General features: G+C 44.1%; 1 protein-coding gene across 1 annotated transcript; it reads right to left on the bottom strand.

The window, feature by feature from the left end:
* Positions 1-622: 622 nt before the first annotated feature.
* piwil1 (piwi-like RNA-mediated gene silencing 1) lies at positions 623-11,015 on the bottom strand (the record flags this gene model as incomplete). Its single annotated transcript, XM_084176357.1, has 20 exons — positions 623-739; positions 915-1,062; positions 1,152-1,277; positions 1,777-1,930; positions 2,135-2,205; positions 2,349-2,452; positions 2,562-2,762; positions 2,877-2,949; positions 3,086-3,273; positions 3,688-3,802; positions 3,877-3,994; positions 4,113-4,239; positions 4,327-4,435; positions 8,844-9,041; positions 9,152-9,232; positions 9,389-9,510; positions 9,940-10,154; positions 10,321-10,449; positions 10,625-10,724; positions 10,947-11,015. 20 exons carry the CDS (start codon positions 11,013-11,015, stop codon positions 623-625), a joined length of 2,565 nt encoding a protein of 854 aa, XP_084032483.1.
* Between the last annotated feature and the right edge of the window lie 253 nt (positions 11,016-11,268).

Genomic DNA, 11,268 nt, shown 5'->3' on the forward strand with positions numbered 1-11,268 from the left:
GAGCTTGAGAGGATCTGCACAGAAGAATGGGAGAAACTCCCCAAATACAGGTGTGCCAAGCTTGTAGCGTCATACCCAAGAAGACTTGAGGCTGTAATCGCTGCCAAAGGTGCTTCAACAAAGTACTGAATAAAGGGTCTGAATACTTATGTAATGTAATAAACCTGTTTTTGCTTTGTCATTATTGGGTATTGTGCCTAGATTGATGAGAAAGAAAAAACAATTGTATCCATTTTTAGAATACGGCTGTAACGTAACAAAATGTGGAAAAAGTCAAGGGGTCTGAATACTTTCCGAATGCACTGTACAGCCAAAATAACAGCTGAGGTAGCAAACATTTCAAAACAGTCTCATACCATGCCACACAAATAAAACACTTTGCAATTACCATCTAAAAAATATTTTTTTCAAAGAAAACAGTAGCATAAAACAGAGAAGAGAAACAAATTGCTGAAGTGTAAAAAAATAAATAAAAAAAATATTGGTTTCACTCTCCTGTAAATTGGGGAATATCCTAACCACTTTACCCCAAAGTAAATTCAGTCTATTTTCCTGAACAAAAATCAAGCAGTTTCAAGGAAAGCAAGTTCTCCAATGTACTCTTTAGGTAGCTCGTGTTCTCTTACATGTAGTAGAGGAAGTCATCCAGGTTCATGTTGGGCTCTCTGTGGATACTCTGGCCCACCAGGAAGGCCAATTTGTGGGCGTACTGACAGGGTGCAGGCACTCGGATGATCCCCTGGAGATAAGCACACAGAAAGCCAATGACCATGCATTCCCACAATATACTACTTACTATCATGTCCGAAAGAAACAATACTCAACAACATAGCAATCAATAACCAATATGGATACAGCAGTAGTCTTCAGCTAGGAATGTTTGCAATACAACTAGCTACGAGATTACAGCCTACCTGCCAGTTGTAGTACATGTGGCAGAGTTTGTAGGTCAGTCGCTGCATGTGGTCAGGCTTCAGTCCGCTGCTGTCGTACACCACGTTGTAGTGGGTTGGGGAGACACTGCCCATACGGACGGCCTGGCTGATGATGAAGAAGTCGTACCTGAAAAGGAAAGAAAGACGATATGGATATGTAGTCACACATGATTACAGTTCCATGATTGACATTGACTGATTTATCAGTGATCGTACCATTCTGGGCGGGTGACCTCAGTGTCGATGCATGTTCCAGGGGGAGGGTTGGCCAGCTTGCCATCGATGCGGGCAAAGAACCTGGAACTGATGCGCTTCTTCACAACCACCACAGCGAGTTTGGGTCTAGGAGTCAAACAGACAGGCCTGGATGAGATCTTTAAGGTCAGGGCCCTCCGTAAGGCTCACAAAATCATTTTAGACCCAAGTCACCCCCTGTACCTGGACTTTGAATTACTCCCCTCTGGGCGTAGGTATAGGGCACCCCTCAGCAGGAAAAATAGAACGAGACAATCATTTGTGCCAGGTGTGATATCCCTCTTAAATAGCTTGGGCAAATGTTCCCATTGACCCCGTAAGGCCAGCAGGCTAGTCTTTGTTTTAAATGTTTTAAATGTTTTATTTCTTATTTCTTACTTTTATTGGTGCGTGACTGTTATTGAAAGTTGTATTGTCAATCTTGTTTTGTATTTAACGCCACTTTAAATGTGTACATGACACTGCAACAAAATTTCCCCATGGGGACAATAAAGTAAGTAAGTAAGTAAGGAGGGGGTAACACAGGAAAGAACAATATCAGCATTAGAATAACAGTGGCAAGTCTCTAGAACAGATTGTCTCTTACGCGTAGTCGTGTCCCATGGTCTTGATGGACTCCATGATCTGTGGCACCTCATAGTTGACCACGCTCTGCAGCATCCCGTCTCCCACTCCGTCTCTGTACACAATGATACGTGACGGCAGGCAGTTGTTGTGCTTCAGCCACGCCTTCAGGGCACCTGGAAAAGAAAGAGCCTGCACTCAGGATACTGGGGATCATGGTCACAAACTTCAATAGGGATAAAACCCTTTCAACCCTAGACTTTGAAAAAGCTGTCACAAATGTGACACTAAATTGGCTCAAATGGATCATAGAAAAACACTTGAAGTGAGCATTTAATAGTTCCTTTTATGTAACAAGTGTTTGATTTGACTGAACATGCCTTGAAGCGCCACCTTGAGTCCGTCCATGATCTCCTGTCCACGGTTCTGTAGCACACATTTTGAGAACCACCTGGGAAATCAGAGGTATGTCCCATTAGTTTAATTGTTAACTCATTCATCATAAAATCAGTTTCTGCCATCAGACTCTTAGCTTGGCAACAAACCCTGATGGGAAAGGGTCCAAGCATGCCTCCTGGCTATAAGGACACATACCTGGACATGCCCTGGTTAAGACTGGCCACCAGAGCTCCAATGGACCTCTTGCCAGCAGCCGTGTCGTGGTAGCAGTCAATGCCCACAATCATCAGCTGCTTCAGCTGTAAAACAGGCAGGTAAGGTGGTTGTCTTTCACGTGTAATGGCTTAGCATAGGCACATTCTTCCATTGAAATACATGGGATGCATTTGATTTGTGCATGTGTCTTACTGGGATCTCCACGCTCCACAGCTCTCCCCCCATCTTGCAGTTAATCTGCAGGGCAATCTTGGTGGCCACAGTCATGAGGGCCTGCTGTTTGGCGATGGTGCGGGCCAACACACACTGGCTGGGTGTGGGGCAGTCCACACACAGGTACTTCTTCACACTGTCGTACTTGTCCTTCCTGTTGCTGGGCAGGACCACCACCACCTTAGGAAGGAACCCAACACAACTGACATAGATTCCTAAGATACAGCTGCAACATGTTTGTAATAACACCATGACAGTCATGTTTAGCCAGACATTAGCTGAGTGACTACTGACCATCTGGGTTTCTTTCTTAACATTCTGCTGCAGGGCCCTGAGCAGAGACTCCTGCCGGTCCTCATACTCCACCCTGGAAGAATGCAATGTTATGTCAACTCTGGGACATCAAGTCATTTATCTGGTGAGAAAGGCTTCACTTGGTATTCCATACAACTGGGTGGTACAGTTCTCTGTATCTTACTCTGTGTGTGTGTGTGTGCACTCACATGATGGCCCTCTGCATGTGGATGCCCAGGGGCGTGGAGACCTTGTTGAGGGTCTGCAGGAGGGCCTGGGCCACATCATTGTTTCTGCGGGTGAAGAACATGAACCAGTTCTCCAGCGGTCGGCAGCTGATCAGGGGGATGCCTCTCATTTCCCTGGACCAGTCTGCTTGCCAGGGGTTGTACTCATACTAGGAGAGAACACAAAAAATAGCGGTTACATTACAGCTGCTGAAAATACCATACTTGACAAACATTGAATGTTAACCTGTTAAATCGGGAAAGCGCAGGAAGACGCCCCACCCCCATATACTAATATTGGGCTCCCGAGTGGCGCAGTGGTCTAAGGCACTGCATCTCAGTGCTTGAGGCGTCACTACAGACCCCCTGGTTCGATTCCAGGCTGTATCACAACCGGCCGTGATTGGGAGTCCCATAGGGCGGCGCACAATTGGCCCAGCGTCGTCCGGGTTTGGCCGGTGTAGGCCATCATTGTAAATAAGAATTTGTTCTTAACTGACTTGCCTAGTTAAATAAAGGTAAAATAAAAAATAAATAAAAATATAAACACCACTAAAACTTTGATTTTGTGTTGGATTATATACCGTTCTGGATCCCTGCACAATCCTTTCCGCAGGGAGGACTCTGCCTGTGAGGCTCAGGAGTTTGTTGTCAAAGTTGAGTCCCCAGGTATTCAGCTCCGTCTGGGCCTCAGTGTTCCTGCAAAATAAAGAGATGATCAGTATTGTAATCAATCAAAGCTGGGGAATAGGAACCACAGACATTAAACTTACTTGTGGATGTTCCCAATGAAGTGGTTGAGCCGCCCCTCCCTCTGCTCTGGGGTCAGTCTGGTGTGGGTGGACAGGTCCTTCATGATGTTGAAGTCAGCACGCATCTTGTCAGTCAGGCCTTTTGAAGAAAAGGCAAACAGAAGCCAAAAGTTGTGGTTTGGTCACATAATACTTGGCACGACAGTACGTCTAACACTTAAAAAACATTTGCAGTGTTTTGTTATAGTCAGTGGTACCTGTGAGGTAGCAGAACTCGGGGACAAGCATGGCCGGCCCTGGGGGTGGTCCTCCAGAAGGACCAATCTTCTTCATATGGCTGATCAGAAGCACTTGGTTGCCGTCAGTGATGTCCAGACCATATTGCTGAAGAGACATTAAACCACCATTAGTTCAGTCAAGGTTCCATTAAGTGACAACAGCTCATACGCGTGTGTGAGGGAGAAAACCTACTGCCTTGTAGTAGTCCTTGAAAGAAATCTCAGAGTCTCCCCTCTTGAATGTGTTGTTGGGAGTGTGGTCCCACGCAATGTCATCAATCCTGTAGGTTTTGTTGTTGTACCTAAGGGAAATTATGCATTTACATTAAAATGTAGCCTAATTTTCTGTTGTTCATTAACATCATTGTTATCCTTTGCAGAATCTTAACATGTTATCAATAGTGCTTATGTGAAATAAATGGAAGCAAAGACCTTAGCCCTTTACACTCTTACTTGTATACGGGTTGGAAAATGGCAGTTGGCCACTAACATGCTATACATGACGTCAGAGCTCTGTCTCTCTGCTTCACGGAGCTATATGGGTTTTGACTGACAAACATTCTGAACTTGAGCACCTCGCACGACAAGCAGTTGCCCCCATCCCTCCCGGTAACTGACCAACATTTTTGTTGTTTGAGTGAGGGAAATGCTATATTTTGAAAGATGAGACGTTGAGGATTATAATAAACACAGCTTTGATGTCACACAAGCAAGCCAAACACCTGTGAGTCCAAATGTTTAACACCACTGTGTTTGATGTACAGTTACAAGATGACATGGCGTCATACCCTGGGTTGTTCTGAACAGAATGTACCTATGTTTGTTTATTGTGAAGAAAACTCCCCGCAGCACACGCAGCTGAATGCACTCATGACCAGGGGTTGGAACCGGTTCAGGGAACAGACCAGAAAACCGTAAAATAAAGTCCCACAACAAAACGCAACAAAGTGCCTATTCAAAGCCCTCACGCTGTCCCTTAGAAACGTATTCCAGTGTCTGCCTGCAAGCTGAAAATCTTTGCCTGTGTGTGTTTAGGCTACCTGCCCCTCCCCCCTCCGAAGCATTGGCTACTGTACTGACGTAACAAGCTTCATTCAGAAGATAGGGAGAGATATTTTTTATTAGCTAGAGAAGAATGGATTAACTTTTAATGCTAGTTAAGGATACTATAGGCCTAGTTATCACGTTTCACATGGGAGTTACAAAAAGGTAAGACATATTTTTAATTCTGGTGCTGCTCAGCGCACACACAAGCTCGTTAGCTAGCTAGCTCAAGCTTGTTAGCGCGCTAGCTCAAAGGACATTCAAAATTCCCCAATAGAAGCCACTCTTTCTAGGTATAATTATGTGGACCTAATTCATATAATGCATATCATAACAAGATGCCCAGCCCATCAAGCCTCCTCCTCAACCCTCTTTCGCTCTTGCACCAGGCTATACTTGTCTGTCCATCACGCATGTAAACAACTACCTTGCCTTCTCTATCTGCACTGATTGAAGTAAAAAAATTGTTTAAAAAAAGGAACGCTATAAACTTAGGGCCCTGTGTCTGAACCACACCCTGTGTAACTGGGTCCTGGACTTCATGACGGGCCGCCCCCAGGTGGTGAAGGTAGGCAACAACATTGCCACTACTCTGCTCTTTAACACAGGGGCCCCACAAGGGTGCGTGCTCAGGCCCCTCCTGTACTCCCTGTTCACCCATGACTGCGTGGCCACGCATGTCTCCAACTCAATCATCAAGTTTAAAGACGACACAACAGTGGTAGGCCTGATTACCAACAACAACGAGACAGCCTACAGGGAGGAGGTGAGGGCCCTGGCGAAGTGGTGCCAGGAAAATAACCTATCCCTCAACGTCAACAAAACAAAGGAGCTGATCGTGGACTTCAGAAGACAGCAGAGGGAGCACGCCCCCACCCCCATCCACATCACTGACAATCTGATTGAACGATGCTCTGAGGTCCACACTCCAGTCCAGTTGGTGGTGGTAATGCACCTTAAAGTTGGTTGCCAACCGCCAATATAAAGTCAGAAGAAGAAGAATATTGAAGGAGGCGAGATTACTAGAAACTAACTCAGTGTACCCTTCTATCTGTGGATTAACTGTCGGAGTAGAGGACCTTGTGAATTTCAGGTAAAATAACAACCCAATGTTTATATCCCACAACAAATTAGCTAGCAAGAGCAAGCTAGCTAGCTAAATTGTCATGAATGTTTAATGTTTTTCAACCTGTCCCCAAATTAATATAGTTGGTTCAGAGTTAATTTTGATATTTCAACATGCGTGTCCTGATCATGTCTGGTGTGGATGGACAAAATCAACATGCGCGCCCGGTCTAGTCAGCATGCTAAACCCTCAAACTTTTACAGATGCACCATTGAGAGCATCCTGTCGGGCTGTATCACCGCCTGGTACGGCAACTGCACCGTCCGCAACCGCAGGGCTCTCTAAAGGGTGCCCAACACGTCACCAGGGGCACACTGCCCACCCACCAGGACATCTACAGCACCTGGTGTTACAGGAAGGCCAAAATGATCATCAAGGACCTCAGCCACCCGAGCCACGGCCTGTTCACCCCGCTACCATCCAGGAGAGGGCAGTACTGGTGCATCAAAGCTGAGACCGAGAGACTGAAAAACAGCTTCTATCTCAAGGCCATCAGACTTAAATAGTCACTACTAGCCGGCCTCCGCCCAGTACCCTGCATTCGGAAATCCCTTTTCCACATTTTGTTATGTTACAGTCTTATTCTAAAATTGATTAAATAATTGTTTTTCCTCAATCTACACAAAATACCCCATAATGACAAAGCGAAAACAGGTTTAGAAATTTCTGCAAATATATTAAGAATAAAAGAATTTACATAAGTATTTAGACCCTTTGCTATGAGACTCAAAATTGAGCTCAGGTGCATCCTGTTTCCATTGATCATCCTTGAGATGTTTCTACAACTTGACTGTGGTAAATTAAATTGATTGGACATGATTTGGAAAGGCACACACCTGTCTATAAGGTCCCACAGTTGACAGTGCATGTCAAATCAAAAACCAAGCCATGAGGTTGAAGGAATTGTCCATGGAGCTCCGAGACAGGATTGTGTCGAGGCACAGATCTGTGGAAGGGTACCAAAAAATGTCTGCAGCATTGAAGGTCCCCAAGAACACAGTGGACTCCATCATTGTGAAATGGAAGAAGTTGGGAACAACCAAGACTCTTCCTAGAGCTGGCCCCCTGGCCAAACTGAGCAATCGTGGGAGAAGGGCCTTGGTCAGGGAGGTAGACCAAGAACCCGATGGTCACTCTGACAGAGCTCCAGAGTTCCTCTGTGGAGATGGGAGAACCTTCCAGAAGGACAACCATCTCTGCAGCACTCCACCAATCAGGACTTTATGGTAGAGTGGCCAGACGGAAGCCACTCCTCAGTAAAAGGCACATGACAGCCCACTTGGAGTTTGCCAAAAGGCACCTAAAGGACTCTCAGACCAAAAAATAAATTTAATCAATTTTAGAATAAGGCTGTAACCTAAAAATGTGGAAAAGGTTAAGGGTTCTGAATACTTTCCGAATGCACTGTACATACATACACTCCAGACTCCGACATTGCTTGTCCTAATATTTCTAAATTCCATTACTTTACTATTTTTCTTTATACGTGTATTGTTAGATGTTACTGCACTGATGGAGCTAGGAACACCCACATTTCGCTACACCCGCTGTAACATCCGCTAAATATGTGTATGCGACCAATATAAATTGATTCGATTTTTTTTGGGTTCGAACCAGTTCAGAACTTTATTTTGCTGGTCGAAACTAAACGAAAAAAGTGTTTCTGTTCAGAACACAATGATTGGAAAATAATTTCAGTTCCAACCCCTGCTCATAACTCCTTTCTATGCCAAGCTACCAAACTTACAATCCGGTTCTTTAAATTGCCTTGTGAAAGCGTAACATTAAGATCCTATTTTATAACTTTGCTAGTAATGTTGGCAATAGAAAAAGCTTTCAAATCATGCCCACCTGACCTAGATTGCGATTTATAATGTACCGTTTTTGGATTGCGTAAACAACAAAAGTAATTGTGTGATGGCGGGGATGCAGAGTTGTGTTCCAAAGTAAACTACATATGTGATTGCTCTAGTTCCTCAACGGCACAGCTAGGAGAGCTCAAAAAAGTACATTATTGTTGAAAACTCTTCTTTTAAGTCCTAAAAGTGCATTGAAAATGCTTAGGAACTGTACACACTTTGGAAAGGTGTGTGGCTACTTGGAGACACCAGATAGTCCTCTCACTCAAACCCTTGTCATTTGTTGGTCTTATGTTGCACCTACCCCACATTTTCCAGGAATAGTCTTATGTTACTGAATGTATCCAGAGTATTTTCAGATTTAATTATTAACAAATGTGGTGAAAAGTACAGTAAATGTAAAACGCACATAAAATTAACAGTGTAATGTTTGGATTTAGTCTTGTGTCAGGTGAACTGTTGTGTACTCACCTTCGGTCTAATAATTGTCCCTTTATCTATAAACTGTTCCCTTTCGATTGCTACCATGGCTATGCATGTCTTTCATATTTATTCTGTAAGAAACATTTCAATTTAGCCCTATCCATATAGGCCAATTCCCAGAAGTGTAAAGGGTTAATACTTTTCAGATTAGACTCCTGTAGTTCAGTATTGAAGGCACTATGTAGTAGTGGGTCTTACTTGGTGAGGACGATGAGTCCCACCAGCTCCTTGGTGCAGGCCTCTGGGAAGCGCTGATCTCCACTCTGCTGCCTGAGGCCCATCATGAAGCTGAGCACCGTCTCACTGCGCAGCACCTTGTGGCTCACGTCCGTGCACAGCATGATGCTGGACTCGTACTGGAGGATGGTGGTAGTGAAGCCAGGCCAGATGGTCAGCCTGAAGAACACACACAGCACACAATGAAGAACGACAAAATACATCACACTGCTTAATTCTGGTTCTCTAGTCTCCATAGATTCCACTGTTGAGGCTAGTGAAATACAGACCTGTGCTGTGGGATATTGAGGGGGTCTGTTGGGTTGTAGTAATGGCGTCCAATCTGCTGCATGTTCAGCATCCTCAGCACTCTGAAAATTAGGCAATGATGGAGTAGAGCCAAGGCTGGGGTTTTGGTGTCAACATGTCACTGTCCTATGTTTTACAGATATGGAATATCATTATTTTCAGAGTTTTGAAACTCAAAGCTGTGAACACGACAATGACCCTTCAGTGGGTGTTCTGACCTTCTGAAGATGATGTTGTAGAACTGCAGGCACACTGGGGAAGTTGGGGGCAGCTCATTGGTCAGAGTGACAGTGATCTGGACTTTCTCTCCCATTCTGGTCTCACTGTATAGCACAGTCTCCTATAAACAAAGAAAGTGTATATAAAGACCCAGCATATTTAGAATAACTTATTAATGTAAGTCTAAAAAGCACCTAGGTGCCAATCAGCCTTTATGTTGCTTAAGAGAAACTTAAACCTGCAATACGCAACTTTTTGGCGACCCAACCAAATTCAGAAAGTTTTGCGTCTTTTACTTTCGGTTTTGTACAATACAATATTTTGGGTTATTTAAAATATATTTCACAGCGGTTTAGATGGTAAAATGATTCTTGTTTTGTCACAAACTGAAATTAAGCGAACTATTAGAATTTTAGCAATCAGGAAATGGTGGAGCGCTTTCTGCATATTGCACCTTTAACTGTAAATCCCATGTTACACAGGCAGTTAGTACTAACTGACATGACTATATTAAGCCACCAGAGGAATAGTGCCCTCCAGTGTACTGTACCGTGTTGTGCAGTTTGTGAGGCAGGAAGAGGAGGGCTCCATCAAAGGTGCGAGCTTTGCCTAGTGTCTCCTCATGCTGATACATGAGGGCAGAACGTAGGCGCCGTGACTCCATGACGGGCTTGAAGTCCACATGGTACTGGTACAGCACCCACTGAGGGCGGGACAGGATTTTGAAGAAGTTGGCTTTCAGCTCAATGGGAGAGCCAGAGAAACCTGAGGAAATATCAACGGTTACCATTAAACCAGACTGCAGGCAGCGCAATTTTATTTTTGACATCTTTACTAAATGATTTAGCTCAGTAACACTTTTGGGGTTTTTAAATAAGGATGTATCACGGCAATTCCTGTCAGACCATGTAGTCATAAGCCATTTACACACCAGACTTGGACTCTCTCACGTGTTCCATGGCCTGCCTGGTGTTGATTCCTGCATCGTGAAAGTCACGGCGTCGTCCACCTCTCTCTCCGATCTTCACCTGCTGAAACCCTGCAGATATCTGAATAACGGCTGTGAAAAATCAAAACACAAATTCTTTAAGTCAGCCTTCTATCGTTGTTCATTGTAAATGTATGCACAGTATGTTTTCATATCCATTAAATTCAGCTATCCATAATCAAAGTTGTTTTGGGAGTTACTGTGTCATATTAGATGATCCAGAGGATGTATGAAAAGAGCACTGCACCTTCGGAGGACACAGCCCCTGGGGCAGTTCTCTGTCTTCCTCGACCCACAAGCTCACCCTCAGAGGGGGGAGCTTCTCGTGCAGTCTCCTGAAAGGGGGTCTGCAGGTAAGAAGATCACAGACTCATATCAGGTAAGACAACTGTAATTTCTTACATTTGATTAACAAACAGCTTAAGATTCAAGTACATCAATGTTTTCGTCACAAACAAAACTAAAGTGTTAAAATTGACTACTGTAATAATATGTATCATAGGACCAGGAAAAAACTCCAGGCCCTAGTTAACAGAAAGCATATTAAGTAGTTGCTCATGCAGACTAACCATGCCAGGTGCCACGGTCTCTTGACCGCGCGCTCGTCCCCTTGATCGTGCTCGTGCACGGCCAGTCATTTTCAACTTCTAAAACCTAAAAAGAAGACAGCGTTATTGCAATGAATTTACTAAAATATTCGGATAACTATGTTCCTTGTAAGATAAATTAAAGTCACTTGCAGCACATTATTTGCCAACGCCTAATACATGAATGGCTAGCTATGGCCAACATGAATGGCTAGCTATGGCCAACAAAACGTTACCAATTATAATTATTTCAACCACAAAGTGAAAAGAGAAAAATTGGTTGACAAAGTTAAAAGCATGTGCT

Source organism: Coregonus lavaretus, assembly GCF_964263955.1.
Source record: "Coregonus lavaretus genome assembly, chromosome: 14".
Classification (NCBI taxonomy): Eukaryota; Metazoa; Chordata; class Actinopteri; order Salmoniformes; family Salmonidae; genus Coregonus; species Coregonus lavaretus.